This window comes from Sus scrofa, chromosome 2 (assembly GCF_054392235.1).
Source record: "Sus scrofa isolate SSC_HxYL_T2T_F1_AM1 chromosome 2, Sscrofa_HxYL_maternal_Yorkshire_Landrace_v2.0, whole genome shotgun sequence".
Lineage (NCBI taxonomy): Eukaryota > Metazoa > Chordata > Mammalia > Artiodactyla > Suidae > Sus > Sus scrofa.
This window is the reverse complement of record NC_139384.1, coordinates 12,169,595-12,193,017: the sequence shown is the minus strand read 5'-3', so window position 1 is coordinate 12,193,017 and position 23,423 is coordinate 12,169,595. Positions and strand designations below refer to the sequence as shown.

The 23,423-nt window shown below is 38.4% G+C and overlaps 2 protein-coding genes across 2 annotated transcripts; both read right to left on the bottom strand.

The window, feature by feature from the left end:
* Window positions 1-317: 317 nt before the first annotated feature.
* Window positions 318-1,256, bottom strand: LOC110259116 (olfactory receptor 5AN1-like). Its single transcript, XM_021082425.2, has one exon. It carries the CDS (start codon window positions 1,254-1,256, stop codon window positions 318-320), a length of 939 nt encoding a protein of 312 aa, XP_020938084.2.
* Window positions 1,257-13,578: 12,322 nt separating this feature from the next.
* On the bottom strand, window positions 13,579-14,547 carry LOC100523946 (olfactory receptor 5AN1-like). The gene has a single exon (XM_003122733.3). It carries the CDS (start codon window positions 14,545-14,547, stop codon window positions 13,579-13,581), a length of 969 nt encoding a protein of 322 aa, XP_003122781.3.
* Between the last annotated feature and the right edge of the window lie 8,876 nt (window positions 14,548-23,423).

The window sequence follows — 23,423 nt, the reverse complement described above, 5'->3', positions numbered from 1 at the left end:
ACAGACATCATCTTGGAGGAAAAAAGGAAGCAGAAAAGTTCTAAACCTTGATGTTTCATGAATACTTGCTGATAGATGAATACGTGTTGAAACCACACTACACGTAGAATGAAAATAATGGGCCTCAAGGACTGAAAGATATTTTGTCTGTGCAGCAGAATATAGCTGTTGGTCCATTTTGGCATATGATCTCTGTCACATTAAACCTTTTTGGTCCAAGGCAGTATGAATTTTGATATTCTCCATTCATGTGAATATTATTGTGTGTTAAGCTGATTCTAACAGGACAAACCTGTCAGACGTCACAATCTGTTACCTCAGCAACACTCTTTCCCCTTTTGCAATCTCTTCAAGGCATCTTTGATTTCTTTGTTCCTCAGACTGTATATCAAAGGGTTCAGCATGGGAATCACCACAGTGTAGAAGACTGAGGCAAATCTGTCAAAGCTGGAGGAACCACCAGAGCTGGAACTCAAATAGACAAACATACCTGAGGTGTAGAAGAGGGTAACTGCTGTCAAGTGAGAAGCACAGGTGTTGAAAGCCTTGGACCGGCCTTTTACGGAAGTGATCTTCATGATGGAGATGACAATGTAGACATAGGAGATCATGATAACCAGGGCATTTATTATCCCAAAGATCATTGTTGATATAGCAGTCAAGAGTCGTACAAAGAACGTGTCAGAGCAGGAAAGAACCAACAGCTGCGGCAGGTCACAGAAGAAGTGTTGAATGACATTAGGCCCACAGAAGCGGAGCTGAAGCATCGCACACATGTGGAACAGAGAACTAGAGAGTCCAGCCATATAGGACCCCAGCACCATCCGACCACAGAAAGAGGGTGACATGATGGATGAATAGAGGAGTGGGTTACAAATGGCAGCATAGCGGTCATAAGCCATGACTGTCATGAGACAAGACTCACTCAGTCCCATGGTTGAAAACACAAAGTATTGAATGGCACAACCCACAATGGTGATAGTTGGCTTTGCCTGGAAGAAGTCATAGAGCATCTTGGGGGCTGTAGAGCTCACATAGCAGATGTCTATAAAGGACAGATTACTGAGGAAGAAGTACATGGGTGTGTGGAGGTGGGAATCCATCCTTATCAGGACAATGAGACACAGATTCCAAGTCAGAGTCAAAATATATATCACCAGGAACACAACAAATAGGGCTGCTCTGATGTGGGGAAAATCTGAGAATCCCAAGAGTATAAAATGGATGATACGTGTAGTATTTTCTCCCCCATTCATTGGCTTTGTACTCCTGAAGTCAGAAAAGAAAGAGAATGCATTGCTGACTCAGGTGAAATGGTAACATTACAAATCTAATACACGCCATATTTTTCCTCCATTGAGCCCTAGCAAAGGGAATATCCTTCACTGCCTTGGGGTAAAGAACTCAGCTTTTCTTCTTAAATTGTCAGCAAATACCTTCTCATAGCCTCAGGTTCTCAGTTATTTCAGGAGTTCTCATGACAATTTATAAAAGTACTTAAGATGTTGACTGAAAAGTCTTAAAAAAGCAATATAAATTCTGTGATTACTATATAAAAGAGTATATCATTGATTAAATTTACAGGTTGAAAAAAGGAAGGTGTCACTTTGCTGTACAGCAGAAGTTGGCACAATATTATAAATCAACTATATTTTAAGATTAAGTAATTAATATGAGTTTTTATAATGATATCTCATAATTCAGGATATAACTGGTGCTTTATAATAGTATTGCATAAGTACCATCATTTCACAATAATTTTGAAAGAGCTCTTCTCTCCCAAATGACCATCTAGATATATTTTCACATTCTCTTCTTTTACTCATAAGAAAAATTACTCTGTCTACAATAAAGTCTCAAGATTTTTGCAAACATATTCAATCAAACAGCTCCTAAGTGGCCTAGAAATTTTTACCATGATTTATAATCCTGATAATATCTTGGAGGGACAGAGTCTGTTTGCCCCATTAAGTTATGAAGTAAGTCTTCTTAGGGAAGACTTTCTACAAAACATTCCAAAGGGAAGTTAGTACGACTCACTACTGGCGCCAACTTTTGTCCTAATTGCATGAATTTTTCACTTTAGGAAGCAGCATAGAACTGTGGTTAAGTTCTAAAATCTAAGACTTTAGATTTTAAGTTCTGAGTGTCATAATCAATATAACAACATAGATCATTCCTGACTTCGGTCCTCTTACCTGAAAAAAAAAAAACTAGTAACTATTCATAGGCAAGATACCAATGTTAAAATTCTAAAACAAAGGATGAAGGTAGAGCATCCCCCCTGGGCCACAGAGTCCACGAAGGACCACATGAAAAGAATAGAGGAGCAGCTACACTCTGACCTCACTGCCTCTCCCCTCTGCTGCTTCAGGGCTCCACCAAAGTGGCCCCTCGGGGCCCATGGTTTTCCACCACATTGGACAGCACAGAAGAAGCAGATACATTTCTAGAAATGTACAACCTAGGAAAACTGAATCAGAAAAAAAAAAACAACAGAATAGAAAGTCTGAACAGAACAATAACTAGTAAGGAGACTGAATCAGTAGTCAGAAACCTCCCAACAAAGAAAAGCCCTGGACAAGAAGGCTTCATGGTAGATTGCACCCAACATTTAAAAAATTAATGCCAATCCTTTTCAAACTCTTCCAAAAAAAAAAAAAAAACCTGAAGAGAAAGGAGCATTTTCTTTCCTTTTTTTTATTACTCAAATGAATTTATCACATCTGTAGTTATATAATGATGATAACAATCCAATTTCACAGGATTAGAAAGGAACCTTTCCAAAGGCATTTTACAAAGCCAGTATTACTTTGATGGCAAAGCAAAATAAGGACACTACCAGGGAAGAAAACTACAGGTCATTATCCTTGGTTACTAGAGATTTTTAAAGTCTCAACGAAATATTAGCAAACAAAATGCAGCAGCACATACAAAGGATCCTACCATGACCAGGTAGGGTTCATTCTTGGGATGCAAGAATGGGTCAACATACGCAAAGCAATAAATGTGACACATCACATTAACAGAATGAAATATAAAAATCATAGAGTCCTCGCAATAAATGCACTAAAAGCTTTGGACAAATTCAAAGAGAAATCATGATAAAAACTCTCAGCAAGTGAGGTAGAAGGAATTTACCTCAACATAGTAAAGGCCATGAGAACATGCCTGCATCTAACACCACACTCAGTGGTAAATGATTGAAAGCTTTTTCTCCAAAGACCAGAGATAAGACAAGGGTGACCACTGTGCACATTCCTACACAACATTGTACTTGAAGTCCAAGCCAGTCCAATCAGGCAAGAAGGAGTGAAACAATGAATGAATGAATAAATAAATGGCATCAGAATTGAAATTTCTCCTCTTTGCAGATGATATGATTTTTTAATATAGACAGTCTTAAAGACTCCACTCAAAACCTGTCAGATTAAACAAGCCAAAAAATTGTCATGGAATCACAAATACCCTAAGCAGACAAAGTAATCCTGAGAAAGAGAACCACGCTGGAGGCATTATGCTTCCTGATTTTTACCTACTGGCTCTGTGACCCTTAGCAAGTTATTAACCTTTCTCTGCCTTCACTGCCTCATTTGCCAGTAAGGCTAATAAGATCTGCCAACTTGGAATTCCTGTTGAGACTCAGTGGAAACAAAGCCAACCAGGATCCCTGAGGATGTGGATTTTATTCCTGGCCCATCTCAGTGCTTAAGGATCCAGCATATCTGTGAGCTGTGGTGTAGATCACAAACACAGGTTGTATCTAGCATTGCTATGGTGTAGACTGGCAGTTGCAACTCTGATCCCCTAACCCAGGATTTTCCATATGCCATAGCTGTGGCCCTAAAATAAAAACATTTACCAGCACATAGGGGGCTAGTGCTTCAGGGACTGAATGACCTAAAGAGCTTATCAAAACCTTTTCCAAATCAGACCTACTAAGGACATGGTCACTTGTGAGGTCATGCAGGGAACAAAATCAGGTCAAGAAAGCCAGGAATGGTGCTGGGTGAAGACTAACAATGTGAAGCAAAAGAAGATTAAAAGGGACACTTAGACCAACACTACCTGGGCTCGGAGGGGGGCATCTCTGATATCTCTGCCACCCACCCTAGAGTCTCCAGACCTCAGGTTCTCCAAGATAATTACTTTAAAGGGCCAATGGAATTATGCATGATATTTGTTCAAATCTTTAACAGCATCCTGCTTGGCTTAGCTGTACGGTAATTATGAATCAAAGCTGTATGTTTAAATGGAAATCAAATTAATGATTATTACATAAAAACAGATCTGCAAATAAGTATATTAAATTATAAGTGGGATGAATAAAGATGGAAAGTATAAATAAGCATGTTTTGGTTTATTCGCCTGAAATTTTCAGTAAATTATTATACTTGACTTAGCATTCAGTCAGCTTTTACCGTACATTAAGCTATACGGACATGTCCTTTGATTCTAAATGATGATCTACCCCCATTTTACAGGTGGAAAACAGAAGGGTGTGGAGGTCAAGATTACATCCCTAAGAAATTCCAGAACCAGAAGTCAACAGGTGTCCCTCACTCCGGAGTCATACCTGATAATTTCGGTCACAGATTCGTATTTTCCATGAAAATCAGAGAAAGGAAGGAAGAGCCTGAAGTGGAGGGTGTGGACATAAGGGAGAAGGGATAGTGGAAGAAGGAGGAAGAGACTGAGGACTACAAACCTGGCTCAGGAAGGTCCAACAGAAAGAATCACACGGCTACAGAGATAGCACAGAATCCACTGTTCTCTATGAATCTTGCCCTCTCACCTTGACTCAGGGCCCAGGAAGGCAGAGTTCTTGACAAAGGGTAAAATTGTGGATATCTTTTGCAAACAAATTTTCCAGGTGGGCCTGCTACACTTGGTATGGAGACTTTTGACCATGGACTTGGCTGTCCACTCAGCCAGAGAGATGCCCACATGAGAACCTCTTCTATGTGTCATCAAGGGCAGAGGTGAAAGGAAAAAGGCAGTTGGGGAAGAACGCTCTCCAGGTACTTGCTCTCTGGAGTCAGGGTTGTCATGGAGATTTTGTCCCTTCTAATTTCATGTCCCACTTTGCCATGTCCCTCCTGATTCAGTTCCCCACTTCCCTGTGGTCCTATCAAGGTCTCATTATTAGAGCTTTTCCTTTAACACCCTGGGAGTCATTTGGGCTGGAAGGGACAAAGCGATCATCTAGGCCACTACCTTCAATTTCCAGGTGGGGACCTGAGGCCAGTGGACTTAAACAGAGACTTGCCCAAGATGACACAGCTAGCTGGTGATAGTGTGAATATACTAAATCAGATATGTGGACACACCCTGTGTACAAAGCAACTTCATTTTAGATATATCCACATGCATATCTTTTTCTAATGTTCATCGCAGCACTCTTTGCAATAACCAAGACAAGGAAACAACCTAAATGTCCATATCGACAGAAGAGTGGATCAAGAAGATGTGCTACATATACACAATGGAATATTACTCAGCCCTTAAAAGGAAAGAAATACTGGCATTTTTAGCGACATGGATGGACCTAGAAATTATCATGCTAAGTCAAGTCAGTCAGACAATGAGACACCAACATCAAGTGCTATCACTTACATGTGGAATCTAAAAAAGAACAGAATGAACTTCTTTGCAGAACAGATACTGACTCACAGATTTTGAAAAATCTCGGCTTCCAAATGAGATGAGTTGTGGGTTTGGGAATATACTGAGGTTTTGGGATGGACATGCTGTCAAATTTGGTTGTGATGATGGTGTACACCTATAAATGTGATATAATTCATTAAGTAATAAAAAAAAAAGCCAAATCCGCATCCTTCAAATGGACATCGGTCTGAGCTCCAGGATTGCATTTCTAATTGCCTATCAAATTTAGCCATACTTCCTGGTGGTATTTTACACCTGAAGAGCTGCTCAGCCAGTTTCTGATGTAAAAACTTGTGGTGCATTGATTCATTCTTCTCCTTTACCTAGCCCTTCCAAGGTTTAGCAAATTTTCATTTATTCATTTAAAATGTGATTTTTACCTTTCTGTGTCCATACCCACATCACTTATTTCTGTAGTCTTTAATAAACATGTTAACTTTTCTATGTCAAAAAGAAAAAAAGAAAGATCCCACTGCTGATTTCATCTACTTCAGCTAACTTCCAGGGAAAATGGGGTGGGTGGGGCAAAGAACTAAATATATTCTTTTATTCTTGCTAATATGTTAGTAGTTATATATTTCCATGATAAAAGCTAATCATGCAATCATTGAAACCAAACACATTCTTCTTTTTTTTCAAGAGGTAGTTGTTTTTTTTTTTTTATAATTTTTTTTTTATTTTCCCACTGTACAGCAAGGGGGTCAGGTTATCCTTACATGTATACATTACAATTACATTTTTCCCCCACCCTTTCTTCTGTTGCAACATGAGTATCTAGACAAAGTTCTCAATGCTATTCAGCAGGATCTCCTTGTAAATCTATTCTAAGTTGTGTCTGATAAGCCCAAGCTCCCGATCCCTCCCACTCCCTCCTCCTCCCATCAGGCAGCCACAAGTCTCTTCTCCAAGTCCATGATTTTCTTTCTGAGGAGATGTTCATTTGTGCTGGATATTAGATTCCAGTTATAAGTGATATCATATGGTATTTGTCTTTGCCTTTCTGGCTCATTTCACTCAGGATGAGAGTCTCTACTTCCATCCATGTTGCTGCAAATGGCATTATGTCATTTTTTATGGCTGAGTAGTATTCCGTTGTGTATATATACCACTTCTTCCTAAGCCAATCATCTATTGATGGACATTTGGGTTGTTTCCATGTCCTGGCTATTGTGAATAGTGCTGCAATGAACATGTGGGTGCACGTGTCTCTTTTAAGTAGAGTTTTGTCTGGATAGATGCCCAAGATTGGGATTGCAGGGTCATATGGAAGTTCTATGTATAGATTTCTAAGGTATCTCCAAACTGTTCTCCATAGTGGCTGTACCAGTTTACATTCCCAACAACAGTGCAGGAGGGTTCCCTTTTCTCCACACCCCTCCATCACTTGTTATTTGTGGATTTATTAATGATGGCCATTCTGACTGGTGTGAGGTGATATCTCATGGTAGTTTTGATTTGCATTTCTCTTATAATCAGCGATGTTGAGCATTTTTTCATGTGTTTGTTGGCCATCTGTATATCTTCTTTGGAGAAATGTCTATTCAGGTCTTTTGCCCATTTTTCCATTGATTGATTGGCTCTTTTGCTGTTGGGTTGTATACGTTGTTTATATATTCTAGAGATTAAGCCCTTGTCAGTTGCATCATTTGAAACTATTTTCTCCCATTCTGTAAGTTGTCTTTTTGTTTTCTTTTGGGTTTCCTTTGCTGTGCAAAAGCTTTTCAGTTTGATGAGGTCCCATGGGTTTATTTTTGCTCTAATTTCTGTTGCTTTGGGAGACTGACCTGAGAAAATATTCATGATGTTGATGTCAGAGAGTGTTTTGCCTATGTTTTCTTCTAGGATTTTGATGGTGTCCTGTTGTACATTTAACTCTTTCAGCCATTTTGAGTTTGTTTTTGTGCATGGTGTGAGGGTGTGTTCTAGTTTCATTGCTTTGCATGCAACTGTCCAGGTTTCCCAAAGAGGTAGTTTTTATTTAAAAAAAAAACAAACAGAAAAAAAAAACCCATTATTGATCCCCTTGTAAGTACCAGATGCTGTGAGTGGTCTCAGGGTTACAATGGTTCCTAAAACATGGTCTCATCCTCAAGGAATGTGCAGTGTCACTGAGAGTTCTGATTCCTACACAGATGCAGTCAGTGATGTAGGTGTCCTGCCAAAGGCCAGAAGAGGCTGCCTATAGGGAAAGGCACCTGACTTCCCTTGAGAAGCATGAGTGAGAGGTGGGACTCTGAACCTCTTGAAATGCAGATGCCTCAACTTTGAGATGAAGACAATAATAGTCAAACATAAAGCCTTATGAGAATCAGATGTGAGAATTCAAGGAAACCATCCCATCTCAGAGATTTTTTTCATACTTCTAAAAGCCTGTCCTTAAGTTATTGAACATTTCCTCACCCCACCTGCCTCAATAAGCATTGCTCCACTTCTTCAGCCTTCTTTCTAGAAGACTGCGACTCCTGTTTAGAATTGGAAACCCACAGAATTGATCCCTTTATCTTCACGGAATGACTTTGGTTTGTCTCATGTTATACATTGTGTCTTCAAGCCTCTTTTTTCTTTCTAAGTATAGCTACGCCAGCTCTCTCTTGGCTTCCAGGTACATGAATTTCCCCTTTTTCTATCCCCTCACTTTTATTCCATGTGTGTCCTTAAAGTTGTCATGAGTCTTTTATAAGCAGCATGTAGTTGGGCATGGCTTCTTTATCCATTCACTACTCAGTGGGTTTGACTGGAAATGTTAGGGATCTTACCTTTAAAGTAGTATTGATAGGTACGACTTACAATTGCTGTTTAGTGAATCTTTTTCTGGCTGTTTTAGAATCCCTTTGTTGCTTTCTTCTCTTGCCCTCTTCCTTTGTACTTTGTTGATTTGGGGTAGTGGTACACTTAGCTTCATTTCTCTTTACCTTGTGTGAATTTACTACAGATTTTGGTTTTGAGCTAACTGTAAGATTTCATTCAATATCTTATATCAATGAACATAGAGATTTTCATACTACGTGAAGAAAATTAGACAGAGAAATACAAATATCATAGCTATCACTTATATGTGGAAACTGAAAAATGATAAAAATGAATTATTTACAAAACAGACAGAGAAAACAAACTTATGGTTACCAAAGGGGAAAGTGGGTGAGAGATAAATTAGGAGTTTGGGGAGTTCCTGTCATGGCTCGGTGGTTAATGAATCTAACTAGAGACCATGAGGTTGCAGGTTCAATCCCTGGCCTCGCTCAGTGGGTTAAGGCTCCAATGTTTCTGTGAGCTGTAGTGTAGGTCACAGATGGGGCTCATATCCAGCATTGCTGTGGCTGTGGTGTAGGCTGTGGATGTAGCTCCAATTAGACCCCTGGCCTGGGACTCTCCATATGCCACAGGAGCAGCCCTAAAAAAGGCAAAAAGATGAAAAAAAATTAGGAGTTTGGGATTAAAAGATATACATTAATAAATATAAGATAGTCAAACAATGACCTGCTGTATAGCACAGGGAACTATATTCAATATCCTGTAATAATCTATAATGGAAACATATTGGAACAGAAATATTTATATATCTGAATCACTTTTTTATACATTTAAAACTAAGAAACCATTATAAATCATGCATGCTTTGATTTTTTTTAAAAAGCATCTTAAACTAACAAGGGTTTATATTTAGATAATAACTTAAGTTCAAATACAGTCAAAAATATATTTTACCCTTATCTCCCACATTTTATATTTTTAATGTAACCATCCACATTATTTTAACTTGTGCATCCATTAAATTTATTGTAGTGGTACTTATTTTTACCTATTTTGTCTATTAATATTTTGGTGGATTTATAAGTGATATATTAACATGATGACAACAATAGAATAATCTGAATTTAACAATATTTACCCATACTAGTCATTTCTATTTTCACATATTTCTTGTTATTAATTAGTGACCTTTTGTTTCAGCTTGAACAAATTTCTTTAACACTTAATGTGGTGTGAGTGGGCATCCTTGTCTTGTTCCAGATTTTAATGGAAAGTCTTTCAGCTTTTCTCCATTGAGTGTTATATTTGCTGTGGGATTGTCATAAATGGCTTTTATTATGTTAGAGTATGTTCCCTCTATACCAAATTTGGTAAGAGGTTTTATCATGAATGCTCAACATCACTGATAACTGGAGAAATGCAAATCAAAACTACCAAGAGATATCACTTCACACCAGTCAGAATGGCCATCATTTGTAAGTCCACAAATAACAAATGCTGGAGGGGTGTGGAGAAAAGGGAACCCTCCTGCACTGTTGGTGGGAATGTAAGCTGGTACAATCACTAAGGAGAACAGTATGGAGGTACCTTAGAAAACTATACATAGAACTACCATATGACCCAGCAATCCCACTCTTGGGCATATATCCAGACAAAACTCTACTGTAAAAAGACACATGCACCCGTATGTTCATTGCAGCTCTATTCACAATAGCCAAAACATGGAAACAACCCATTGACAGATGATTGGATTAGGAAGATGTGGTGTATATACACAATGGAATACTACTCAGCCATAGCAAAGAATGAAATATTGCCATTTGCAGCAACATGAATGGAACTAGAGACTCGTACTGAGTGAAGTAATTCAGAAAGAGAAAGACAAATACCATGTAATATCACTCATATCTGGAATCTAATATAAGGCACAAATGAACCTTTCCACAGAAAAGAAAATCATGGACTTGGAAAATAGACTTGTGATTGCCAGGGGGGAGGGGGATAGAGGGGAATGTATTGGGAGTTGGGATTAATAGACACAGACTATTTTCTTCGGAATGGATTAGCAATGAGATCCTGCTTTGTAGCACTGGGAACTATGCTTGGACATTTATAGTGGAACATGATAATGTGACAAAAAAGAATGATACATGTATGTGTAACTGGGTCACCATGATGTACAGCATAAAAATGAATAAATAAATAAAATTTTTTAAATTAAAAAAATAGTTATTGTAAAGTCAATCTAGCAGTAACAAATCTGTCAGATTTGCTTTTCTGAAAAACTATTCATCTCTCCTTCAATTGTGAAGAACGACTTATCCAGGTAGACTCTTGTTGGTTGGCAAGTTGTTCTTTCACCACTTGGAATACATCCTGCCACTTCCTTTGGCCTGAAAATATTCTAGTGAAAATGCACTGACAGCTTTAAGGAGCTTTCCTTGTTTGTACGAAATTAGTTTCCTATTGCTGCTTTTAAAATTGTGTCCTTGTCGTTAACACTTGTCATTTTACTTGTAATATGTCTCAGCATGATTCTCTTGGTATTCAAGTTGCATGGAAATGTAAATCAAAACTGCAATGAGATATCACCTCACAACTGTTAGAATGATGATCACCAAGGAAAAAAAATATGTAAGAATTGGTGAAAATGTGGAAATAAGGGGACCCTTGTACATGGTTAGTGGGGTGATAAATTGGCGTGGCTACTACAGAAAACAGTATGAAGAGTCTCCAAAAATTAAATACAGATCTTTCATATGATACAGTAGTTCAAATTATGAGTATATAGCCAATATAAATAAAAATATAATACTGAAATGATATGCACTTCCGTATTCACTGCAGTCATCACAAAGCCAAAATATTGAAACAACCAAAATGTTCCGCAACTGATGGAAAATGAACAAGAGGTACTCACATACAATAAAATATTATTGTCATGAGGGGAAAAGAAATCTCATTTGTGACCAAATGAAATATATGGAGCTTGAAGGCATTATGATATGTGAGATAAGCCAGACCGAGAAAGACAATTACTATATAATATCACAACTACGTGAAATTTAAAAAGCCAATCTCATAGAAACAGAATCCGAATGATGATTACCAGGGGATGCAGGAGCAGAAGGCAGGAGGAGATGAAGTCAAAGGGTACACACTGGCAATTAGAAGATGAATAAGGTCTGGGGATCTAAGGCATAGCATAGTAATCATCACCAACAATATCATGTTATAAACACACAGCAGAGGCTTATCTCCTACTGAGGCCCTCAGATCCTATTAGAAACAGAATTCTGATGTTACCAAAATCAGGTCTGACTCTCCGTTGCAAGGATAGCTGTTTTTAATCAGAATGCTACTCATCTAGGGAGATGGTGAATTCAGTGTGTCCAAAAACCAGCTCTGAAGACTCTGCTTGCCCATGAAAGGTTTTAAAGGGGAAAAGGGAAGAAATCTCAGTTAATCCTTCAGATGGGAAATCAGACTCCTTTTGTTCAGGGGAGGGCCACACCTGTGGCATGTGGAAGGAAGTTCGCTGGCCATGGATTGGACCCTCACCACAGCAGGGACCCAAGCCACTCTACTGACAACACTGGATCCTTAACCCCCTGGGCCACAAGGGAACTCCAGAGATGAGACTCTTCACCATCTCCCATTGCATGCACCTCCTGACATTCAGGTTTGTCAACATCTTGTGATCTTTCCTTAGATGTTATCTTGGTCACACAGTTTATTCATGAGGTTACTAAAGTGGAAGCTAAGGAAGAGATCTGATCATCTTTTAATTACTTATTCTTCATGTCTACCTCTTTGATCTAGGGAAGGAAACTACAGGTTAGGTGAGATATTGTTTGATCAAAAGATTTGAAAGGTGTGCTTGGGCCCAAGATGAGTAAAACAGGAAGGTGTCTGGTTTAAGGTTAGTTATAATAAATCTCTGCTAAAATGACCAAAGGAGGAGTTCTCATCATGGCTCAGTGGTTAACAAATCCAACTAGGAACCATGAGGTTGCGTGTTTGATCCCTGGCCTTGCTTAGTGGGTTAAGGATCCGGCGTTGCCACCACCTGTGGTGTAGCTTGCAGGCAGCTCAATACCTCCACCATTCTGCACTAACCATTACAAAACTCCCATACAACCGTGAATTTCTAGGACATAAAATATTGGCCACATTCAGTAGGAAGCAAAGTATATTAGTTTTCCATACTAGATCTTACTTTGCAATATTGAATATAAGTAAAAAACTCCAATATTGCCATAAATTCTCACACAATTCTCATCCCACCAGAAATGTTCAGATGTTTGAAAGAGCCAAAACTACTCGATACATATGATTCTGTTGGCTATATTAACCAAAAGAAAATTTTCCAAATTTAGTGAGAGAGAAATTTGAATCCCACAATATAAGAAATTGCTATTGACTGTGACATGAATTTTTGGATACCATCTCCAACAGAAATCCCCACTGGACACTAGATGCAAAAAATTACACCATCAGATTCATAAAAATAGCACAAAAGGGACTGCATGTATCATTCCATTCCTCTTCATGATTCAAATCACCTCCTCCTTCATCAGATTATAACTGCTGGATATTAGGAGGTGACCAGAGACTTATCAGATAATAAGCACTGAAAGAGGCCTTACACAAACATAAGCTACCTCAGACTAATCTCCATGGGAGGCACAGTATGTCTTGTTCCTGTCCAATGGCATATTCCCTCTCTGTGTTCACCCTCATTCTGGTCAGAAACACAGAATGAACATTGGTCACAATCATGTCTAGGTTAGGCTGCATCAGAGTATTTGGGAGACAAGTTTGCTACAATCCTGGGACGTCTGTCATCATTGGGGTCATAATCTAAGATTTAACAGATATCATCTCAGAGGCAAAAAGGAAGAAACAAAGTTCTAAACCTTGATGTTTCATGAATGCTTGCTGATTGATGAATAAATATTGAAACCACACCACAAGGAGAATGAAAATAATGGGCCACAAGGACTTAAAGCATTTTTTTTGTTTGTTTGTTTGTGCGGTGTGATTCAGCTATTGGGCTACTTTGGCAAATGATCTGTTTCACATTAAGCCTTTTTTCAAAGACGGTATGAATTTTGCTACACTCCATTCACGAGAATATTAATGTGTGTTAAGGTCATTCTAACAAGACAAATCTCTCAATCTGTTATTTGACCGACATCCTCTCTTCCTCTGCAACCTCTTCAAGGCATCTTTGATGTCTTTGTTCCTCAGACTGTATATCAAAGGGTTCAACATAGGAATCACCACAGTGTAGAAGACTGAGGCAAACCTGTCAAAGCTGGAGGAACCACCAGAGCTGGAACTCAAATAGACAAACATACCTGAGGTGTAGAAGAGGGTAACTGCTGTCAAGTGAGAAGCACAGGTGTTGAAAGCCTTGGACCGGCCTTTTGCGGAAGTGATCTTCATGATGGAGATGACAATGTAGACGTAGGAGATCATGATAACCAGGGCATTTATAATCCCAAAGATCACTGTTAATATAGCAGTCAAGAGTCGTACAAAGAATGTGTCAGAGCAGGAAAGAACCAACAGCTGGGGCATGTCACAGAAGAAGTGGTGGATGACATTAGGCCCACAGAAGTGGAGCTGAAACATGGCACACACTTGGGACAGAGAAGCAGAGAGTCCAGCCATATAGGACCCCAGCATCATCCAACCACAGAGAGAGGGTGTCATGATGGATGAATAGAGGAGTGGGTTACAAATGGCAGCATAGCGGTCATAAGCCATGACTGTCATGAGATAAGACTCACTCATTCCCATGGTTGAAAACACAAAGTATTGAATGGCACAACCCACAACGGTGATAGTTGGCTTTGCCTGGAAGAAGTCGTAGAGCATCTTGGGGGCTGTAGAGCTCACATAGCAGATGTCTATAAAGGACAGATTACTGAGGAAGAAGTACATGGGCATGTGGAGATGGGAATCCATCCTTATCAGGACAATGAGACACAGATTCCAAGTCAGAGTCAAAATATATATCACCAGGAACACAACAAAGAGCCCTGCTATGATTTGGGGAAAATCTGAGAATCCCAAAAGGATAAAGTCTGTGATATTTGTAATATTTTCTCCCCCAGTCATTGTCTTTGAACTCCTGAAGTCAGAAAAGAGACAAAAGAATGCACTGCTGACTCGGGTGAAATGGTAACAGTACAATTCTAATGCATGCCATATTTTACCTTCATTGAAGAGTGGAAAGGGAATGTCCTTCACTGTCTTGGGGTAAAGACCTCAGCTTTTCATCTTGAATTGTCAGCAAGCACCTTCTTAGTTCTTCAGGTTCTCAGTTATGTCATGAGGTCTCATGATAAATTATAAAGATATTTTAAAAGTTGACTGAAAATTTTCTTAAAAAGCAATATAAATTCTGTGATTATTATATAAAAGAGTATATCATTGATTAAATATACAGGTTGAAAAAAGGAATGTATGTATATATCTATGATTGAGTCACTTTGCTGTACAGCAGAAGTTGGCACAACATTATAAATCAAAAACATTTTAAAATTAAATAATTAAAAGAACAGGTTTTTTAATGACCTCTGATAATTCAGGGGATAACTGCTGCTTTATAGTAGTATTGCATAAGTAGCATCATTTCAGAACAATCTTGAAAGAGCCCTTCTCTGCCAATTGACCACTAGATATGTTTTTATATTCTCTTCTTTTACTCATAAGAAAAATTACTCTGTTTATACTAACTTCGCAAGATTCTTGCAAGTATATTCAATCAAACAGCCCCCACATGGCCTAGCAAATTATACCATGATTTAGAATCCTGTTAATATTTTGAAGGGACAGAGTCTGTTTGCCCCATTAAGTTATGAAGTATGTCTTCTTAAGGAAGACTTTCCACAAAATATTCCAAAGGGAAGTTAGTACGACTCACTACTGGCCCCAACTTTTGTCCTAATTACATGAAATTTTCATTTGAGGAAGCAGCATAGAACTGTGGTTATGACTTAAGAATTTAGGTTTTTAGTTTGGAATGCCATAATCAACATAGCAACATACATTATTCTGAATTCAGTTCTCCTCACCAGAAAATTAAAAAAAAAAAACAACTAGTAACTATTAATAGGCAAGATACGAATGTTAAAATTCTAAAACAAAAGATAAAGGTAGAGCATCCCCCCTGGGCCACAGAGACCACAAAGGACCACATGAAAAGAATAGAGGAGCAGCTACACTCTAACCTCACTGCCCCTCCCCTCTGCTGCTTCAGGGCTCCACCAAAATGGCCCCTTGGTGCCCATGGTTTTCCACCACATTGGACAGCACAGAAGAAGCAGATACATTTCTAGAAATGTACAACCTAGAAAAACTGAATCAGAAAACATAATAGAAAGTCTGAACAGAACATTAACTAGCAAGGAGACTGAATCAGTAGTCAGAAACCTCCCAACAAAGAAAAGCCCTGGACAAGAAGGCTTCATGGTAAATTGCACCAAACATTTAAAGAAGAATTAATGCCAATCCTTTTCAAACTCTTCCAAAAAAACTGAAGAGAAAGGAACCTTTCCAAAGACATTTTACAAAGTCAAAATTACATTGACGGCAAAGCAAGATAAGGACACTACCAGGGAAGAAAACTACAGGTCATTATCCTGGGTTACTAAAGAATTTTAAAGTATCAATGAAATACTAGCAAACAAAATGCAGCAGCACATGCAAAGGACCATACCATGACCAGGTAGGGTTCGTTCTTGGGATGCAAGAATGGGTCAACATACACAAAGCAATAAATGTGACACATTACATCAACAGAATGAAATATAAAAAATCATAAAATCCTCTCAATAAATGCACTAAAAGCTTTGGACAAATTCAACTTGCAACCATGATCAAAACTCTCAACAAGTGAGGTAGAAGGAATTTACCTCAGCATAATAAAGGCCATGAGAACATGCCTGCATCTAACACCACACTCAGTGGTAAATGATTGAAAGCTTTTCTCCTAAGACCAGAAATAAGACAAGGGTGACCACTGTACACATTCCTACACAACATTGTACTAGAAGTCCAAGCCAGGCCAATCCAGCAAGAAGGAAGGAAGGAAGGAAGGAAGGAAGGAAGGAAGGAAGGAAGGAAGGAAGGAAGGAGGGAAGGAATGAAGGGATAGATGGCATCAGAATTGAAATTTCTCCTCTTTGTAGATGATATGATTTTTTAATATAGACAGTCTTAAAGACTCCACTCAAAACCTGTCAGATTAAACAAGCAAAAAAATTGTCATGGAATCACAAATACCCTAAACAGACAAAATAATCCTGAGAAAGAGAACACAGCTGGAGGCATTATGCTTCCTGATTTTTACCTACTGGCTCTGTGACCCTTAGCAATTTATTAACATTTCTGTGCCTTCATTGCCTCATTTATCAATCAGGCTAATAAGATTTACCACCTCTGAGTTCCTGTTGAGCCTCAGTGGTAACAAAGCCAACTAGTATCCATGTGATGGTGGATCAATCCCTAGCCCTTCTCAGCAGCTTAAGGATCCAGTATTGCCATGAGTTGCAGTGTAGGTCACAGACGCAGGTTGTATCTAGCATTGCTGTGGTGTAGGCTGGCACTTGAAATTCTGATCTCCTAGCCCAGGAATCCCCATATGCCTCAGGGGCAGCCCCAAAAGGAAAAATATTTACAACCACATAGGGTGATGGTGCTTCAGGGACTGAATGACCTAAAGAGCTTATCCAAACCTTTTCCAAATCAGACCTACTAAGGACATGGTCACTTGTGAGGTCATGCAGGGAACAAAATCAGGTCAAGAAAGCCAGGAATGGTGCCAGGTGAAGACTAACAATGTTAAGCAAAAGAAGATTAAAAGGGACACTTAGACCAACACTACCTTGGCTCGAAGGGGGCATCTCTGATATGTGTCACCCACCCTAGAGTCTCCAGACCCACACATTCCCGAAGGATGGTTACTTTAAAGGGCCAATGGAATTATACATGATATTTGTTCAAATCTTTATCAGAAACCTGCTTGGCTTAGCTGTATGGTAATTATGAATCAAAGCTGTATATTTAATGAAAGTCAAATTAATGATTATTACATAAAACAGATCTGCAAATAAATATATTAAATTATAAGTGTCCTTGGGATGAATAAAGATGAACAGCGTATACATGTTATGGTTTATTCTCCTGAAATTCAGTAAATTATTAATCTTGACTTAGTATTCATTTAACTTTTATCATACATCAAGCTATACAGACATGTCCTTCAATTCAAAAACTATACAGCATGTTCTCTGACTCAAAAGTTATACAGACAGGTTCTTCGATTCAAAAGTTCTACAGACACTTTATAGGTGAAAAAACAGAGGACTACAGAGTTCAAGATCACATCCCTAAGAAATTGAAGAATCAGAAGTCTAAGTGTCCCTCACTCCAGAGTGATACCTGAAAATTTACATCAAAGATTCATATTTTCCACAAAAAGTCAGAGACAGAAAACTCCAGGAAGAGCCCGAAGTGGAGGGTGTGGACATAAGGGAGAAGGGATAGTGGAAGAAGGAGAAAGAGACTGAGGACGACAAACCTGGCTCAGGAAAGTCCAGCTGGAAGAATCACATGGCTATAGAGATAGCACAGAATCCACTATCTCTATGAATCTTGCCCTCTCACCTTGACTCAGGGCCCAGGAAGGCAGAGTTCTTGACAAAGGGTAAAATTGTGGATGTCTTTTGCAATCAGATTTTCCAGGTGGGCATGTTGCACTTCAGTATGGAGACTTTGGACCATGGACTTGGCTGTCCACTCAGCCAGAGAGATGCCCACATAAGAGCCTCTTCTATGTGTCATCAAGGGCAGAGGTGAAAGGAAAAAGGCTGTTGGGGAAGAATGCTCTCCAGGTACTTGCTCTCTGGAGTCAGGGTTGTCATGGAGATTTTGTCCCTTCTAATTTCATGTCCCACTTTGCCATGTCCCTCCTGATTCAGTTCCCCACTTCCCTGTGGTCCTATCAAGGTCTCATAATTAGAACTTTTCCTTTAACACCCTGGGAGTCATTTGAGCTGGAAGGGACATAGTGATCACCTAGGCCAATACCTTCAATTTCCAGGTGGGGACCTGAGGTCAGTGGAGTTAAGAGACTTGCCCAAGATGACACAGCTAGCTGGTGATAGTGTGAATATACTAAATCAGATATGTGGACACACCCTGCTTACAAAGCACCTTCATTTATATATATCCACACACATATCTATTTTTAATGTTTTAATGATTTTTTATTTTTTCCATTATAGTTGGTTTACAGTGTTCTGTCAATTTTCTACTGTACAGCAAAGTGACCCAGACACACACTCACACAGAAACACACACACACACACACACACACACACACATACATATTCTTTATCTCACATTATCCTCCATCATGTTCCATCACAAGTCACTAAATATAGTTCTCTCAGCTGTAGGGCAGGATCTCATTGCTTGTCCACTCCAAATGCATCTATTTACCCCAAGCTCACAGTGCAGCTCACTCCCTCCCTCCCTCTTCCTCTTGGCAACCACCAGTCTGTTCTCCAAATCCATATATTAGATTCCATATATAAGTGATATCACATGGTATTTGTCTTTCTCTTTCTAACTTACTTCACTCAGGATGAGGGTCTCTAGTTCCAACCATGTTGCTGCAAATGGCATTGTTTTGTTCTTTTTTATGGCTGAGTAGCGTTCCATTGCCATACAGGTATCTTCTTAAATACCTGACCTAAATCAATCACCACTGCAGCCATGAGGCAAACATGGCATTTCTTCCTATGCTACATGAACAAGTCAAGGCATTAAGGAGTATGGTAAAACTACTCATGAGAAGGCCACAATTTATTGTGGTTACAACCATGGGCATTCGTGTCAGAAAATCTGGGTTGAGTATCATCTCTTCCACTGAGGATTCTGTGATCTTGACCAAATGCACTTCTCTAAACCTTGGTATTGTCACCTATAAAATAGGACTGATAATGGGGTTGAATTTCAGATCCCTTTTTAGGCTATTGTCAGAATATACACACCTTACTTTCTATTAATACCAAGTGTAATTTATGTATTCTGAATTGGAGTTCATTCCCACGTATTCTGCTGCATTACTAATTCTTCATTAAAAATGTCTAAAATCATTCCCAAAATTATTTGTCATTTTTGGGTCCTTTTTAAATTGGGCTCAGGTATCCCGCCATTACTATGGATATAGAGATGTTTCAGGAAGGTCTCATTCTTGATTGGATCTACTTCAGCTAATCTTACTGCCAGGGAGAAACAAGTGTGTGTGGACAATGAGTGAATTACATGATTTAACTCCTGCTAATAGGCTGGTACTTATATGTTCCTCTAATAAAAACTATAGTAATTTAATCTTTTAAATGGAAAATATTCTTACAATAGTTTTCCAGATATCAGACCAAAACATAGAATTGGTGCTTCACAGACAAGCAATAGAGGACATGTTTCTGGTCAGTGAGGACATGTTTCTGGTCAGTAAGAACCATTTAGTTCCACAAATCACATTTTGTGAAATTAAAGATGAGCTGTTTCATATGGTAGTTCTATGTATAATATGACCCAGCAATTCCACTCTTGGGCATATATCTGGACAAAACTCTACTTAAAAAGGACACACGCACCTGCATGTTCATTGCAGCACTATTCACAATAGCCAAGACACGGAAACAAACCAAGTATCCATTGATAGATAGTTTGATTAGGAAGATGGGGTATATATGCACAATGGAATACTACTCGGCCATAAAAAGAACAAAATAATGCCATTTGCAGCAACATGGTTGGAACTAGAGACCCTCATCCTGAGTGAAGTAAGTCAGAAAGAGAAAGACAAATAACATATGATATCACTTCTATCTGGAATCTAATATAAGGCACAAATGAAACTCTCCACAGAAAAGAAAATTACTGACTTGGAGAATAGACCTGTGGTAGCCAAGGGAGAAGGGGAGGGACTGGGAGGGACTGGGAGCTTGGGGTAAATAGATACAGAATGTTGCCTTCGGGATGGATTCGCAATGGGATCCTGCTGTGTAGCACTGGGAACTCTGTCTAATCAATTTTGATGGAGCATGATAATGTGGGGAAAAAGAATGTATACATTTGCGTGTAACTGGGTCACCATGCTGTACAGTAGGAAAAATACATATATATATAAATAAATGATTTTTTAAATGATAGACAATAAATTAAAATTTTAAAAAAGATGAGTTGTTGCTACACTAAGAAGAATATGGCAGACTTCAATATGCCTAAAAATTCTATCTATAAAAGGAATAATTTGAACCTGCCAACCCCATATGCTAATAGAAAGAAGTCACATCTTTGCAATGTAACTCTATGAAATATAAAATGTAGTATAAATACTAATATGATATGTATGAACTTAGTCCATAATCTCCTGTGTGAAAAAAAAAATCTCTCTTTAAAATTCTCTCTTTTTTATGTTGTTGAGAGACTATCTGGTTCTCTGTTTTGTTTTTTTTTAAATGATTGCATGATAATATGAGAAAAAATAATGTATACATGTATGTGTAACTGGGTCACCATGCTGTACAGCAGCAAATTGACAGAACACTGTAAGTCAGCTATGATGGGAAAAAATAACAACCATTATATAAAAAAATAAAAATCATTATAAAATTATCTTTTAATTCTCTTGATTGGAATCTGAGTTTCCATGGTAACTCCATGTCAGGTGGCTCTATTGCTCCCTCATCAAACTTAAGTCCTGGATACTCAGGGGAATTCAGATCACTGGAGAGCCTGTCCAACCCCATACACAACAGCTTTTATTTCTGAGGTCTTCCCTAGTCTCTGGGAAGCTATGCTCCAAATGATGACTTTTGACTTCTTTCGAACCCTCTGAGCATCTCCCCTAATCTCAACATTTAAGGTGTCTTTTCTTTCTACCCTTCCTCTCTCCCATCTCTTTTCCACAATACACTTCACAAAAAAGTCTCAAAGAGTAAGTTGGGGGACAAGATTATTTGGGAATAAAGCTAGACCTACTTTTGCCCCTCTCCACTCCGGTCACTTCCTGGCATCCCCTGGCATCTCCTTTGCTTTCCTTTCTTCCCCTCCCCCATCTCTCTCTCTCTCTGTCTACTGCTCTCTTGTTCTGTGTGTCTGTCTGTCTGTCTCTCAAACACACACAGACACACCTTGTTCAAAATTGAGATTACGACATGTTCATTTTTAAATGATTTTTAATTTTCACACATTTCATTTTGTATTTATTTTTATTTTTAGTTTATTGATGTATAAATAAACACCTAATTTTATAAAGAAAAATCAGTGAAGAAAAGTGTAGTGTGTATGGCTTCCTGGGTTCTTATCACTACAGTACATGTAACATCTATCGGAACCTCTGTTTTCAAAATATAGGGTTTTGTCTACCTGGGTCTAATCAGGGAAACAGACTTTTTAAACTGAATTCAATGTAGCTGGCACCATCTCAGACAGATCACTTGGTGGTGGCAGTTAAACATAATGACACTAGCATCCATTATGGAAAAGAGTTGGAGAGTTTTCAAAAACCAAATATAGAACTACCATATGACCCAGCCATTCTACCCATGAGCTTATTTCTGAAAAAAAAAATGAAACCACTAATTAGAAAAGATACATGAGTCTCAATGTTCATAGCAGTGATATTTACAATTGCCAAGATATAAAAGCAACCTACGTGTCCATCAATGGGTGAGTGGATGTGGAGTTCCCTGGTGGCTTGGTGGTTAAGGATCTGGCATTATCACTACAGTAGCTTGGGTCACTACTATGGCGTGCATTCAATCCCTGGCCCTGCAACTTCCATATGCCACTGTCATTCACCCCCAAGAAAGAGAAGAATGGATAAAGAATATGGGTGTGTGTGCACACACACACAATGAAATACTACTCAACCATAAAAAAGAATGAAATTTTGCCTTTTGCAGCAACATGAATGGGCTTAGGGGGACTATGCTAAGAAAGTAATTCATGTAGAGAAGGAAAATACTGTATGATACCACTTAAATGTAGAACCTAAAAAATTAAAATAAGCTAGTGAATATAAGAGAGCAGAAACAGACTCACAAAATAGAGAACAAACTAGTTGTTGCCAATGGGAGAGGGAAGGGCAGGAGATTAAGGGATACAAACTACTAAGTATAAAATAAATAAGCTATGAGTATGGTATATTAGACTTCAGAATTAAGTGATGTATGGTATTTATTTTTCTCTTTCTGGCTTACTTCACTCAGTATGAGAGTCTCTAGTTCCATCCGTGCTTCTGCAAATGTCATTTTTTTGTTCTTTTTTATGGCTAAGTAGTATTCTATGGTGTATATATACCACATCTTCCTCTTCTGATCATCTGTCGATGGACATTTGGGTTGTTTCCACTGGGAACTATGTGTAGTCACTTATGATGGAGCCTGATAATGTGAGAAAAAAGAATGTATACATGTATGTGTAACTGGGTCACCATGCTGTACAGTAGAAAAAAAATGTATTGGGGAAATAACAATTGATTACAATTTATAAAAAAGGGAAAAAAACTCACTTAACAGTTGGAAAAAAAATAAATAAGGTATGAGAATAACCTCTCCAATACAGGAATGTAAGCAAAATTTTACAATAACTAAATGCAATAACAACTTTAAAAATTGTGAGTCAGTATGTTGTACACCTGAAATGTATAAAATATTGTACATTAACTATAATGTAGATAGATAGATATAGATAGATACATACATACATACATACATACATACATACATACATACATAGATGATAGATGACAGACAGATGATAAAATAAAAAATATATAGCACCAAAAAACAAGCAAGCCATTTTTTCACTTATCTTTTGACCTAGATATTCTGTATTCTGCAAAGTGTCTCTTGCATATTCTCACGCTTGTCTTCCTAATAAGGGTAATAACACCAGCCCAAAAGTTATTC